Source organism: Micromys minutus (assembly GCF_963924665.1).
Source record: "Micromys minutus genome assembly, chromosome: 9".
In the NCBI taxonomy this organism is placed as follows: domain Eukaryota; kingdom Metazoa; phylum Chordata; class Mammalia; order Rodentia; family Muridae; genus Micromys; species Micromys minutus.
Window position 1 is genome coordinate 48,560,096 of NC_137978.1, and position 12,012 is coordinate 48,572,107.

Below are 12,012 nucleotides of genomic sequence, written 5' to 3' on the forward strand. Positions count from 1 at the left end.
GGCTAGAATGGCATTTTGTTAAAGGATGTGTACTCACACGTACAGGTGCACGTGTGCCATGTCAGGATATCTCTCTGCTGTGTGGATTCTGGACTCAGGGCATTGGGCTGAATGGCAAATGTTTTAATAAGCGGTGTCACTGCCCTGAATTCCACCAATCATAACTTTTGTGACTTTGCCTGTATTCTACCCAAAGCAGCACTGTCCATGTGGCATTCTGTATGACAATTGGTGCAAACCACAGGAAGTTACCAAATGGAACTGCTTTTACGAGTTTTGGGAATTTTTCTGTGGAAGAACAAAATTCCTTAGAGTAAGACGTCAGAATATATGTGTACTTCATGTGTGTGCATGTTACCAAGAAGGCCAGAAGAGCATGTCAGACCTGGGACTGGAGGGACAAACAATTGCTAACAGCCATGTAGGTTGGGAATCAAACCCTTGTCCTCTGGAAGAGCAGCCAGTGAACTTGACTTCTGGGTCATTCCTCCAGCCCTAGGAAAATTTCTCTTAAGGTTCTCAACTTGTGGGCTTTAGCCTCCTGAGATTACATGTCAGGCATTTATTTACATTACACTCATAATTGGCAGCAAATTTAGTTATGAAGTAGCAACAAAACAATTTTATGGTTGTGTGGAACAGGGGTCACCACAGCATAAGGACCTGTATTAAAGGGTCACAGTGAGAACCACTGTCCTGAGGGCAAGGAAGGAAGTCAGAAGCCTGTTTTTAAAAGTTTAAACCTTAGAATTAACAGGAGCCCTCTCTTCACCAGAGGCTACTGTGGTCAAAACTCAGAGATGTACAAAGAAAAATCACCATTTCTCCAAATCCTTCATTTAATATCAGGTAATGCTTCAACTCAAACACACGGTATCCATGCTATAGAGAAAAGGGCCCTGAGGGCAACTGAGTCATGCATGATCCAGTAAATAAAATCTTGGCCCAACCCAGAGAAATCAGTCATTGTTCTAGAAGAAGGATGGCATGTTCTTTTTCTCCTTTCTCCTTCCTGGATGGACTTAGTAAGTCCATGGAAGAAAACATTTCCGTGGAGCTGATGAGGTCCTGGAGGGTAGATCAGGTTGTAGTTTTATAAAATATGTTTAAGAAAAAATAGGCCAGGCCTCCCTGCAACAACCCAAATGTTAGCTGGTCCAGCGGCTTGACCTCTGGAGCTAGAGGGGAAGGGTGACTGCTGGGCACGGGTGAGGTCTGTGATGGAGCAGCAGAAGACCTTCCTGGGAACATGAACACAACAGCCGCTCCACTTAGCCCAGCGGTGCTTCAGGGAAGCTGCTGAGAGCGACAGCTGTGCACAGCGTGTCCAGTGAGACCAATTATGGAGTCTAATGCAGTGAGTTAATTAAGTCATTCATTGAGGGCTTATTTCAGAGACAAGAACAAACAAACTTCACGCCTTAAGCAGAGATACTCCACTCGACCCAATTACCTGTAACAAATGCCTCATCTCAAAAAACCATAGACCTGCCAAGGTTTGAGTGCAGGCGCACAATCCAGCTCTTCTCTTCCAGCCCAAGCCCTTGTCAGCAGACTGTTACAGATCTCTAGTTGACAGACATTGGTAATGAGGAAGGCAGCTATTGAAGGAGTTCAGGAGCAAGAGACACTTCGCAGTCAGTGCTGTCAGTTTCCTTTTCTACTGATGTCTTCTTCCTTCAGGGCAAACTTTCTCCTAAGGACCTCAGAGATAAGGACGGCAGGGTCTTCTTCCTTCAGTAAACTCCGGCTCCTGGAGACACAAGAACCTGTGTTTAGACAGCATTTGCTCTGTTCTGGGTCATGGCGTATGTGTACTTTTTACCTCCTGAATCTTCAGAGCAGTTCTGTGAAGCACTTGCCAGTGCATGCTCCCACACCTATGGGAAGATCTGGCTATCCGATCTGGACCCCATCTCTTAACTAGAATGCCTATATTTCTTACACAGCTACAAAATATGGGCAAGAAAGGCCTATCAATTAGTTGGGGTTCTGATCTTATCTCAAGAGGGTCTGCAGTAAGTGGCTGATGGTTCAGCCATTCTGATCCTTACTAGTTCTGGAGACAAGACATCCTGGAGATAGTCTATCATCATCTTCCCTTAGCTGTTTGGTTGTGCTGCTCACACAACCTCACGCCCCTAAAAGATCAAAATAATAGCAAAACATCTACATTATAAGGAACTGTGGGAACAAACTGAACTCCAGGGTAGGTACATATCTATCACAAAAGAGCATCCTGGTTGCCCTAGAAATAGTTGTCGGAAGCTGTTAACTTCTACACTTGTTTCTGGAAGGTGTTTTACTGGTCTTTGAAGAAATACACAAGGGCTAGTGAGATGGCTCAGCATTTAAGAGCACTGACTGCTCTTCCAGAGGTTCTGAGTTCAATTCACTGCAACCACATGGTGGCTCACAACCACCTGTAATGGAATATGATGCAGTGTATTCATATACATAAAAAAAAAATACAAGAAGGTCAAAGATTAACTTCAAATCTGAAAGTAAAACAAGGATTGTCTTTGGTCTATCACATTATCTGAACTTTTGTTGATCTGGTTAACTGAACCATTCTTTATTAGAGAAAAAGATGCCAGGACACATGTGGGACAGATTTGGCCAAGTTTTTGGATATAATTTGGTCCAAGAAGCCAAGTACTAGAACTGAGCTGCTGACTAATGTCTGTATTTCTAGCACTTGGACGTAGAGGCTGAAGGACCACAAGTTCCAGACCAGCTTGAGCCACACAGACAAGAGGTAAGTTTTAGAACATGACTAGAAGAAAAGGAGTTCAAGGCCAACCAAAGTGAGGTGAAGTGACAGCTGAATTTGGGGAGTAAGAGGTCAAAGAGCCTTACATGCCAGTGAGTGCACTAAAAAGGACAGCTATGATGGACACCCTCCATCTCCAACTAAGGTGCCCAAGAACAAGGTACCCTGTAGAGTCACTTGGTACATCTGGAGTAGCTGCAGAGGACAGGTTCCCTAAGGCAGACTTGAACAAAGTCAGCCAGATTCAATCTCTGGGTATTCTGCTTTGATAAGTTTATATTTATTTATTTATTGTATGTGCTGTCTTCAGACACACCAGAGGAGGGCATCAGATCTCATTACAGATGGTTGTAAGCTACCATGTGGTTGCTGGGAATTGAACTCAGGACCTCTGGAAGAGCAGTCAGTTCTCTTAACTGCTGCGCCATCTCTCCAGCCCCTTTTGATGAATTTAATATGTACAAATTTGGGCTGGGTGTAGTGGCTCATGCCTTTGATCTCAGCACTTGGGAGGTAGAGGCAGGCAGAACTCTGAAATTTCAAGGCCAGCCTGATCTACAAGTGAGTCCCAGGCTACAGGGCTTTACTATTGAGACTTTGTCTCAAAAGACAAAACCCCAACCAACACCCTAAATCTGAGCAGTTTTGACAAGCAGCCAGATTTATAATAAAAAATTATAATGAAGCCACCAGAGTGGTGTAAATGCCTTTAATACCAGCACTCAGGTGCAGAGGGCAGGCTGTTCTGCATTGGAGTTCTAGGATAGCCATGACTACACAGAAAAACCCTGTTTGGAAAAATCAAAAACAAAGCTTGGCTCTCAAGCCCCTTAACATGAATGTTTTACATTACAGAACACTATGAGTGAAAGGGCCTGCAGAAGCTTGTGAGATCCTCTGAGTGGGAGTCACAGACAGTTGTATGCAGGTATTGGGAAGCAAACTAGGGTCCTTTGCAGGAGCACATAGTGTACCACTTCACTATTCTATTCAACAATAAAACCTTTGTTATGAAATTCTCCTTCCACCAAAGTCTAATTAGTTTGAGATACCAGTATGTCTTACAAACCTTGTTTTGAAAGACAGAGCATGTAAACTTTAAAAGTTACTGAATCTTTTTTTTTTTTTTTTTAAACCAATGCATTGGTATTTTGCCTGTATGTCTGTCTAGAGTTGCAGATAGTTGTTGAGTTCCTATGTGGGAGCTGGGAATTGAACCTGGGTCTTCTGGAAGGGGTGCTTAATCTTAACTGTTCTGCTCTCCAGCTGCAGTCTTAACACTCGACTGAGGTAATTTAATAGAACAAATGCAAAGTGTTGCTTTTTCCTCAAACTGGTCCTAGTCAGTCAGTCAGCAAGCTTTGTGAATGCAGCAACATGACTTTCATCATGAGCTAGGAGTGACTAAGAGATTACCAGAGCTCCTGTCAGATACTCACAGGTCTTGGCTCTGTTTTATCCGGTGAAAATCCTTCAGGATGCCCATCATGTCCGCAAAGCTGCTGGCCTTGGACAGAGAGATGCAGTCATCCTCTTCAGACGAGCTGCAGGTAGTTTTGTGTTCTGATTTGCAACATTCAGGGCTGGCAGAACAAAGGGGGACTGTTGGGAGCTCAGGGACCTCAACCTCAGTCTCCTCGGTGATGTCACTAATGACAAAGGAAGTTGTAGAGTGGAATGAGGATCCAAAGCAAGGCAAAGGAGAAGAGACATTTGAACTTCCTGAAGATAAGAAATCTGGCGTTAATGAAGCCGAAGCTGAAAGAGAAAACAATAGGCATCATGGACCTTGGGCTGCAGTACAGTGCCGATCTCACAAACACTGTCTAAAGAACACTCATTCCTCGAGCTGACATCATGACATTCCTGGAGTGCCATGGTTGGGATATCCTCAAGGGAGTCTTTCCCACTCCACTTCCCGCTGAGAGCTCCAATTAAGCAGAGAAGCACTGGCTTCTTGTGTGTCCAGGACAGAAACCCACCCCACAGGAAGTCATGGCTCCTAAATGCCCCCATTTCACAGTGGGATATAGGTTTGAAACCCAGTTTTTTTGTTTTTCCCAAGACAGTTTCTCTGTGTAGCCTTAGCTGTCCTGGAACTCTGCAGAACAGGTTGGCCTCATGGAACTCTGCCTGACTCTGCCTCCCAACTCCTGGGATTAAAGATACGTATCACCACCACCTGACTGGAAGCCAAGAAAAGCCTGCATTTCCTACATTTGTCATTTTCTCAACTGTGATGGTGTTCTGGTTTCATATTTAAAATTTTTGCTACCTATGAGCTTCAATTGTCTTAGACAAAATCTCCTGTTTTGAGACAGTTATTCTTCAGAATTCCTAAGAGATGTTACTACACTTATTTACTGTATGTGTGTAGGTACAGGTTTACCACAGAGCAGGTCAGGACAACCTACAGGAGTCTGGTCTTTGTTAGGCTTGGTGGCAGGTGCCTTTACCTGCTGAGCACCTCAGAGCCCTGAGCCTATCTTCCCGAGTTTCAGACTATAATTTTTCTCATCCTTATCTTCCTCAATAATCCGGGTCAGGGAAAGGACAGCCTGCTAGGTACTGCATGCTTTGGGTGGGGTGCCTACCTGCATCTGCTGCCACTATTTTAGCAATCTGGCTGCGCAGGTGGCTTAGTTCATCCTGCAGCTCAGTGGTGCGGCTTAGGGCAGGCAGGGCTGGCTTCTTCAGGGCCAGGAGCCTCTCCTCAGACCCACGCAGATTGGGCACTGAGGCATTACGCTGCATGACAATCAATGGGCTAGGCTTCCATGTATGTCTCAGAGGGCGTGTATCGCTCCTGGACCAGAGAAGAAAAAATATGCCCTACTACAGACAGCTGGCCACTGTATATCTGATTAAATTCCTTCGCCCCACAGGTTCCACTTCCCCTTCAGCCCAGAGTTCCCAATCCTATTGCCCCTCGGCCTTTTATAAGCACCCTCCTTGCTGATCGCCACTTCTGGTAGAAATTGCCCATCACCAGCGGAGCAGCTACTGCCTCAGCTACCTGACCCGAGCATATGTTTCCTCTTCATCTGCAGCAATCCAGGCAATGTCAGCCAGAGTAGGGACTGGAGGAACATCTTTCAGACATAGGTCAGAGATGCTGGGCAGGGTCTGTGAGAAAGCAAAATTCAACATTTACCCAACATGATGAAAACTAATCAGATTAATGCAAAACGGGACACCTAATCCAGCACTTAGTGAGGAAAGCTTCCTGCTTATAAATCAGGTTATTTAATGGGACTGGTCTGAATCGCCCCCCCCCCATGTGTTGTTTGCATGTCTGTACCATGTACATACTTGGTGCCCATGGATGCCAGAAATAGGTGTCAGATCTTCTAGAAATGGAGCTATGGACAGCTGTGGGGTGCCCTATGGGTGCTGGGAATCAAACCTGGGCCCTCTGTAAAAGCAGCTGCTGAGCCATCGCTCCAGTCCCATACACTAAATATTAGTATTACTCATATATACTACTCTGAAGAGCCCGGGTCCTTAACTGTCTTTGCTCAGCAGCATCTGACAATGGGTATAATCAAATGTGAGGAAACTCCCACAGTGTCACACCATACAGCTTTATTTCCCTTTGTTTGCTTCTGAGTACCCAGGACTTTCCCAAGTTCCTCTTATCCAAGTTTCTATAATGAGACATTTGTCTCTAACTACGTATTTCCAATCCCAATCTTACCTAACACTAACCCTAATACCACTTCTAACCCTGGATTCATTCAGTTCCTGCACAGACCCTATCTACCCATCCATCCACCCACCCATCCACCCATCCGAGGCCCTCACACATGTATTTCTACCTCTGTGCCAATAATGCTTTCATGTCTCCACTTCTCATACTTGCCATCATGACCATCTTAGTGGAGCCTCACCAGTTCTTAGTGGAGGCAACTGACTCTAGTGAACATTATTTCATTTTCTACCACAGAAGCAGGTCTCAGAGACCCTACTGTAGAGGGGAGCAAAGAGCCCAGTAATAGAGTAACCATGTTTGGACAGAAGAGTAGGGATTTGAGGCCACAGAGAACCATGAAAAGTAGAGGAAAGTGGTCCACCCAGAGAACTGCTGAGAAAAGTGTGTCTACTCAAGAGGCACAGCACAAATGCTTCAGAGCTCTAATGTATGTCATCTGGAGATTTGGTTTACCAAATGCTTTTGGGCCTGCTTTGATAAAAGTGCATTGCTGGAAGCTTATAAAACCTGAGTCACTTAGTAGTGGCAACAAAGATGAAAGATTGTCAATTTATGAGCATGCTGGAAGTCTGTTGTGGTCACAAGTCTGTGTGCAATCTGAAAGGGTTAGTGACCAGGGTCTATTATAAGTACTCAGTAGATGAAAGTGACCAGGAAAGCAGACAAAAGCCTTGGCAACTAGTACAGCAGCAGCATCTACCTCCCAAACTGAGCCTTTACTTTCCTTGTCCTTCCACTACACTCACCTCAAAGGATGCCCGTGGACAGGGTTTCAGGGGGAGATTGGTCCCAATTCTTCTCACCACACTGCGAGCAGCCCCATGTGGCTTGTTTTGCCAGATTGGGATAGTCTAGAGAGACAGACAGACAACCCCAAACTTCAGAGCGAGTCCAACTACTGCTCCTTGCTTGCCTTTCTCTTCTCTGAGGTGAGTCAAGCCAACTGTTAAGGGCCAATCTCTACACCTGGTGATGCTAAAGTCGTCAATGGTTGGGAGGGTCCAAAGAACTAGACTAGCTGGTGGATGACTGTTCTGGTTCCTTCATGTTCCTCTGTACAAACAAGTAAAAAACATGGACTTCTGAAATACCAAGAAGTAGGACCCTAACCTTGCTCAAATGGAAGGGCTTTAGGGAAAAGCAAAAATAAACTGGTGTCTCAGGACCTCGTACAGTTCTTAAACAAACAGCACTTGTCTCTCTAGGCCCCCTCCTTGGGATTCCTTACCACATTGGCTTCCATTCCTGATGTTTCAGCCAGCTCCTGTACCTGAAGGACAAGGCACCCACAGGAAAAGATGGAGGTGTGATTCCTTCATATCAGGCCATTTCCTGTGAAACAACCCCCAGAGAGCAGGGAATCAGCGGCCACAAGACAAGCCTCTGCAGAGCCATTACTAAAACCAACATCGCCAATGTTTAAAGAAAGAAAGCAAGCCCAAGAGGCTGCCCTTCCTTGTCCCTGGCTTTTCAAAACCCAGACCCACTACAAGCTGTTTCAGACCTGCTGAGAAAGCTAGGCCAACCCAGGGAAACTTCCAGGTTCTAAGATTAACTGAGGCAACGCCTCCAAGATGCAGATAAAACACTTTAGTAGTTACAAAGCTCACAGGAGAGCAAAACCAAGAATACCATCCAAGCCTAAGCATTTATTCTTGAAAATTCAAGTGGGTAAGAAAAAAATCAACAGCCAACTCATGCTAATTTCAGTCTACTGGGCTATGGGAAAAAGAGCTTTAAGTGGTAATGTATCACCCCACCCCCAACTGCAACATTCTGTCACAGAACCACACCTCCAGCCCCAAGAGCTCCCCTCCCATCTATAACTGTGTCTTGTAATGTTTTTGGATGTTGCTTTCATCATTGGTAAAATAGAGAAAGGTAAAGTTACCACTCTAGGCTATCCTAAAGGTCAATGAAATCGAGTGGGTAAAGTGCTTAACACAATTTTTAAAAAGACAGTTACTCCTGAATTTGAAAATTCATTTATAAGGTTAGCATACAAACCAACACTGACTGTGCCTTTTATCGATGCCCTGGCATGGAGGTTCAATCATGAGCTTTTTATGTCCATTAAAAATACTCACTAGTGCCAGGCATGTAGACATCTGTGCCTTTAAGGAACTCAAGTCCAATAGGACAGGACCTGAACACATTTTTCTCTGAAAGGCTGGGCATCAAAAGGCGCACTAGGCAGGTGGGCATACGAGGTGACTACAGCCCGGGGCCCCGTGGTCAGTTTGGAGCAAATAGGAAAGTGAAGGACTGCTAAAGAGGACAGAGCATCCCAAGATACTGCAGAAGGCAGACCAGAGGTCTTATCATGAGGGTTTGTAATTCCTGGGTGAGAAGTCACTGGAGAACCTGGGTCTGGCTCTCAACAGTGAGGAGATGAACTGGAGGGCCAGTATCTCTTGAGGGAGAGTTGGAGTTCCTCTTCTGCCTTAGAGAGCTGTGATATACAAGGAGAGAGGAAAGGACTTATCTGGCCAGTCACCAGTGGACAGTGTCTAAAGTCTGGTCCAGGTTCTGATATGTGCAGCCCTGTTAAAGCCTACAGAGCCTCTGAGTGCCAGACTTCTTGCTAAATGCCATTTAACTGCTACTCATGCCATTACGCCTCTCCTGTCTTGCTTCATCTCCAAAGACTCCAACCGAATCTAAACCCCCTAGTGACAGCATTTTAACAAGCTGCCCCTTCTACTGCTCTGCTGTTTATCTCCCTGACTCTACAGTCCTGCCAGCAGAGTGTACTCCATCTTCCTGTTCTCTCCAGACCAAGCTCTGACACCCTTTGGCAAGTACACCATTTGAGGTCATCCTCCCTAGTCCTCTACTGGGGCCATGCTGCTACAGGGCTACCAGCTCCGGACACGCCCTTTCTGTGCCCCAGTCTATACCACTGCCTCTGTGGCACCCAACAAAACCCTTCCTCATCCAGCTCATCCATCGCTGTCCCTGGCAGCTTGGGTCCTCAGTTTACTCCTTAGCAGCGTGAATCGCCTTCCGAGGCTGCTCAAAACAGAAACGAAAGTAACCAAAGGGCCCACATCGCAGCGGCCTAGGCCAGCCTCTGGAAGCGCTTGGCTTTCTTTTAAGAAGCCGCTGTAGGCGACACTAACTTAGCTTCGAGGCCCCGCCCCCCGCGTGCCCGCTAGACGCTCTAGCCCGTCCTGCAGACCCGGGTCTCCACACCTTGGTGCTGCCGCAGCCCCTTCTGCGTGGCCGTGCACGCGTCTTTACGTGCGATCTGTAACGGCAGACCCTCCCTGCTCCGAGAAAGGCCACGACCCGGCAGTCCCGGGCCACGAAGAAACTTTTGCCCAGCGGTGCCCGGCGGACACTCGGGCAGAGTGCGCGAAGATCTCACGAGGCGCAAGTGGCCGGCCAGATGCAGCACCTTGCGCCCTCAACGACGCGTCCCCACCCCCGCGACGGCGACCCGGCGCGGGCCAAGGTCGGCCAAGTCCTTACCGCGCGTCCAGCAGCCCTTGGACCCACGGGCCGGGCCGGAGCGCGCAGTAACCTCCAGGCCGGCGTAGGTCCCCGAAATGCCGCGCGGCCCGGGCGTATCGCACTCCAACGGCTGGGTCGACCCCAACCGCTGAGTGACTTGGCCAGCAACTACGCCTCGGGACTAGTGTCCTCACTAAGGGGGGCAGAGAGCGGCGCCTCCCGCGAGAACTTGCACGGGAATAGGGAACGTGCGCTCCGCCGCTCCGGGACGGAGACGCCGGTGACGTACCGGGGATCTCACCGAGCCCGACTTCTGCGGTACCCCGCATTGGGCTCACCTCCGATTCCTGCGCCAGACTCACCTCAGCCCCTCCTACCACAGCGGGCAGCCAAGCCTCAAACGTCCTCATTTCCGCTGACCCGCCTCCGGAAGCAATTGTTTGCAGCTGCGCGGCAAGCCACGCGCCCAGGGGAGGCGGGCCTAGCAAGGGGCCGGAGCGGACGCGGCCTCTGAGTGGACCGCATACGGACAGGAGGCCACACCCCTTCCCAGGCCACGCCCCGTTTCCTGGGAGGTCTTAGGGTACCGACTCTGTGCTTCCATCCGCTGGAGTTTTCCTTCCTTGTTTAGTTGCTGCTATGGCAGTTTCTCCTCATGTTTAGAGTCAACAAACTTCAGGAAAGCGGTAGTCTGCCAGTGTTGCTGCCCAGTACCGAAAATAGTTGGTGCTGTCCCTACTCCTGCTGCAGGTCTCTGAACCCTCTCGGCATTTCCGCCTTTCCTGTCTAGTCCGGAATCTCGTCCCATTTCAAGCTTCCCAGACACAGCTCCCAGCAAAAATGGCTGCTTTCGCCTTTTGAGGCATGCCCTCCAGTGCTTCGGAGTAGCTTTCTTTTATTTAAAAGCTCGCTGGCTCACACAACGCACATAAACGTACACATGTTGTGTACTATAAATCTGTCTGTTGGTTAGATGGGTAGATTGATGACACGCGGAGACTCCAAAGCTCTCAAGCGCGCTCTTTCCGCTGGTCTCCATGGCATCCAGTTAATGAGGACACGCTGCTTTCTTTGCACATGGCTTTGCCTGACTCACCAGTTGTATTCCCTTAGTCCCAAAGCCTGTAATCCCCACCTGCCAGGGACAAATCTGTTGGATTTGTGGGTGGACAGCCCTATGCAGTCACAATGGGCATTATGCCCAGACCTGCCTTTCTACACCCATACACGCTTTATTTCTCTATTGTCGTCCTCTCGAAATTACAGTTCTACGTTGCTGAAGAACGGGTACTCTGTGAGAAACGTGTCCTTAGGTATCTGAGTTATACAAACATTATAGAGTGAGTACTTACACACGCCTACGTAATATACTGCATACCTAGGTGAATTGGTAAAGTCTATTGCTCCAGGCCACAAACCTGCACAGCTGCAACTGTGCTAAAATCCCAGGGAATATGTATCACAATCATAGACATTTACATCTAAACAGACAGGGCACGAGCCAAGTTCTAGATAGCTGAGATTTCTCAGCTCCTTTTTGATTGTTGGGTAGGGTATCACTGTCAGACACACAGCCTATCAGTGACAAAGCTACCACTGAGTGGCACCGGACCATTTCAGTGTTTCTGATGTTTTTCTCCTACTTCATTTTGCACTGGTCCCCATAAGATAAAGAAGTGGTTATAATCAAGCCTTAACCTGGAAACTGACTTTACATCTTGGTGTCGGTGAAAATCATAGGGGTACAAAAGACTGGGTTGGCTCTGCAGTGTGGTTTGCAGAGCCTTCTGTGGAAAGCTAGGCTTTGACATGCTCCGGCGCAGCATGTTTCCTTGACTTCTGACTCAGCCTTCTTTTACAGGTCTTATCCATCCTTAAATCCTTCCCACCGTGTGTGCGCTATGGTGTCTATGAGGTCAAAAGACAACGAGGAATCACTTCTCTCCACCATGGGGAATTCAGAGACTGAACTCAGGTTGTCTGGATAGCAAACACCTTTACCCAGTAAGCCATCCTACCACTACTTCAGGTACATTGCCTCCCATAATAACCTAATGCCTGTCATACACAC

General features: G+C 47.6%; 1 protein-coding gene across 5 annotated transcripts; it reads right to left on the minus strand.

Annotated features, from left to right (window-relative positions):
* Nucleotides 1-827: 827 nt before the first annotated feature.
* MTFR1L (mitochondrial fission regulator 1 like) lies at nt 828-10,366 on the minus strand. 5 transcript variants are annotated; one of them, XM_080921955.1, is made up of 7 exons: nt 10,304-10,366; nt 7,714-7,817; nt 7,232-7,336; nt 5,790-5,899; nt 5,368-5,579; nt 4,213-4,531; nt 828-1,753 (listed from the first exon to the last, which is right to left on the minus strand). In XM_080921955.1, exons 2-7 carry the CDS (start codon nt 7,726-7,728, stop codon nt 1,648-1,650), a joined length of 867 nt encoding a protein of 288 aa, XP_080778081.1. In that variant the 5' UTR covers nt 7,729-7,817; nt 10,304-10,366; the 3' UTR covers nt 828-1,647. The 5 variants fall into 5 exon arrangements, with proteins under 5 accessions (XP_080778081.1, XP_080778083.1, XP_080778079.1 ...); XM_080921957.1 differs by having other exon boundaries at nt 4,213-4,495; nt 10,280-10,330; XM_080921953.1 differs by having other exon boundaries at nt 10,280-10,329.
* Between the last annotated feature and the right edge of the window lie 1,646 nt (nt 10,367-12,012).

What these genes read in the sequence shown, in the direction of transcription:
- MTFR1L (XM_080921955.1), bottom strand. An exon ending in GTCCACGGGCATCCTTTGAG is followed by an intron (nt 5,900 to 7,231) that starts GTGAGTGTAGTG and finishes GCTTTCTCACAG; the next exon opens with ACCCTGCCCAGCATCTCTGA. An exon ending in GAAACATATGCTCGGGTCAG is followed by an intron (nt 5,580 to 5,789) that starts GTAGCTGAGGCA and finishes TCTCTGGTCCAG; the next exon opens with GAGCGATACACGCCCTCTGA.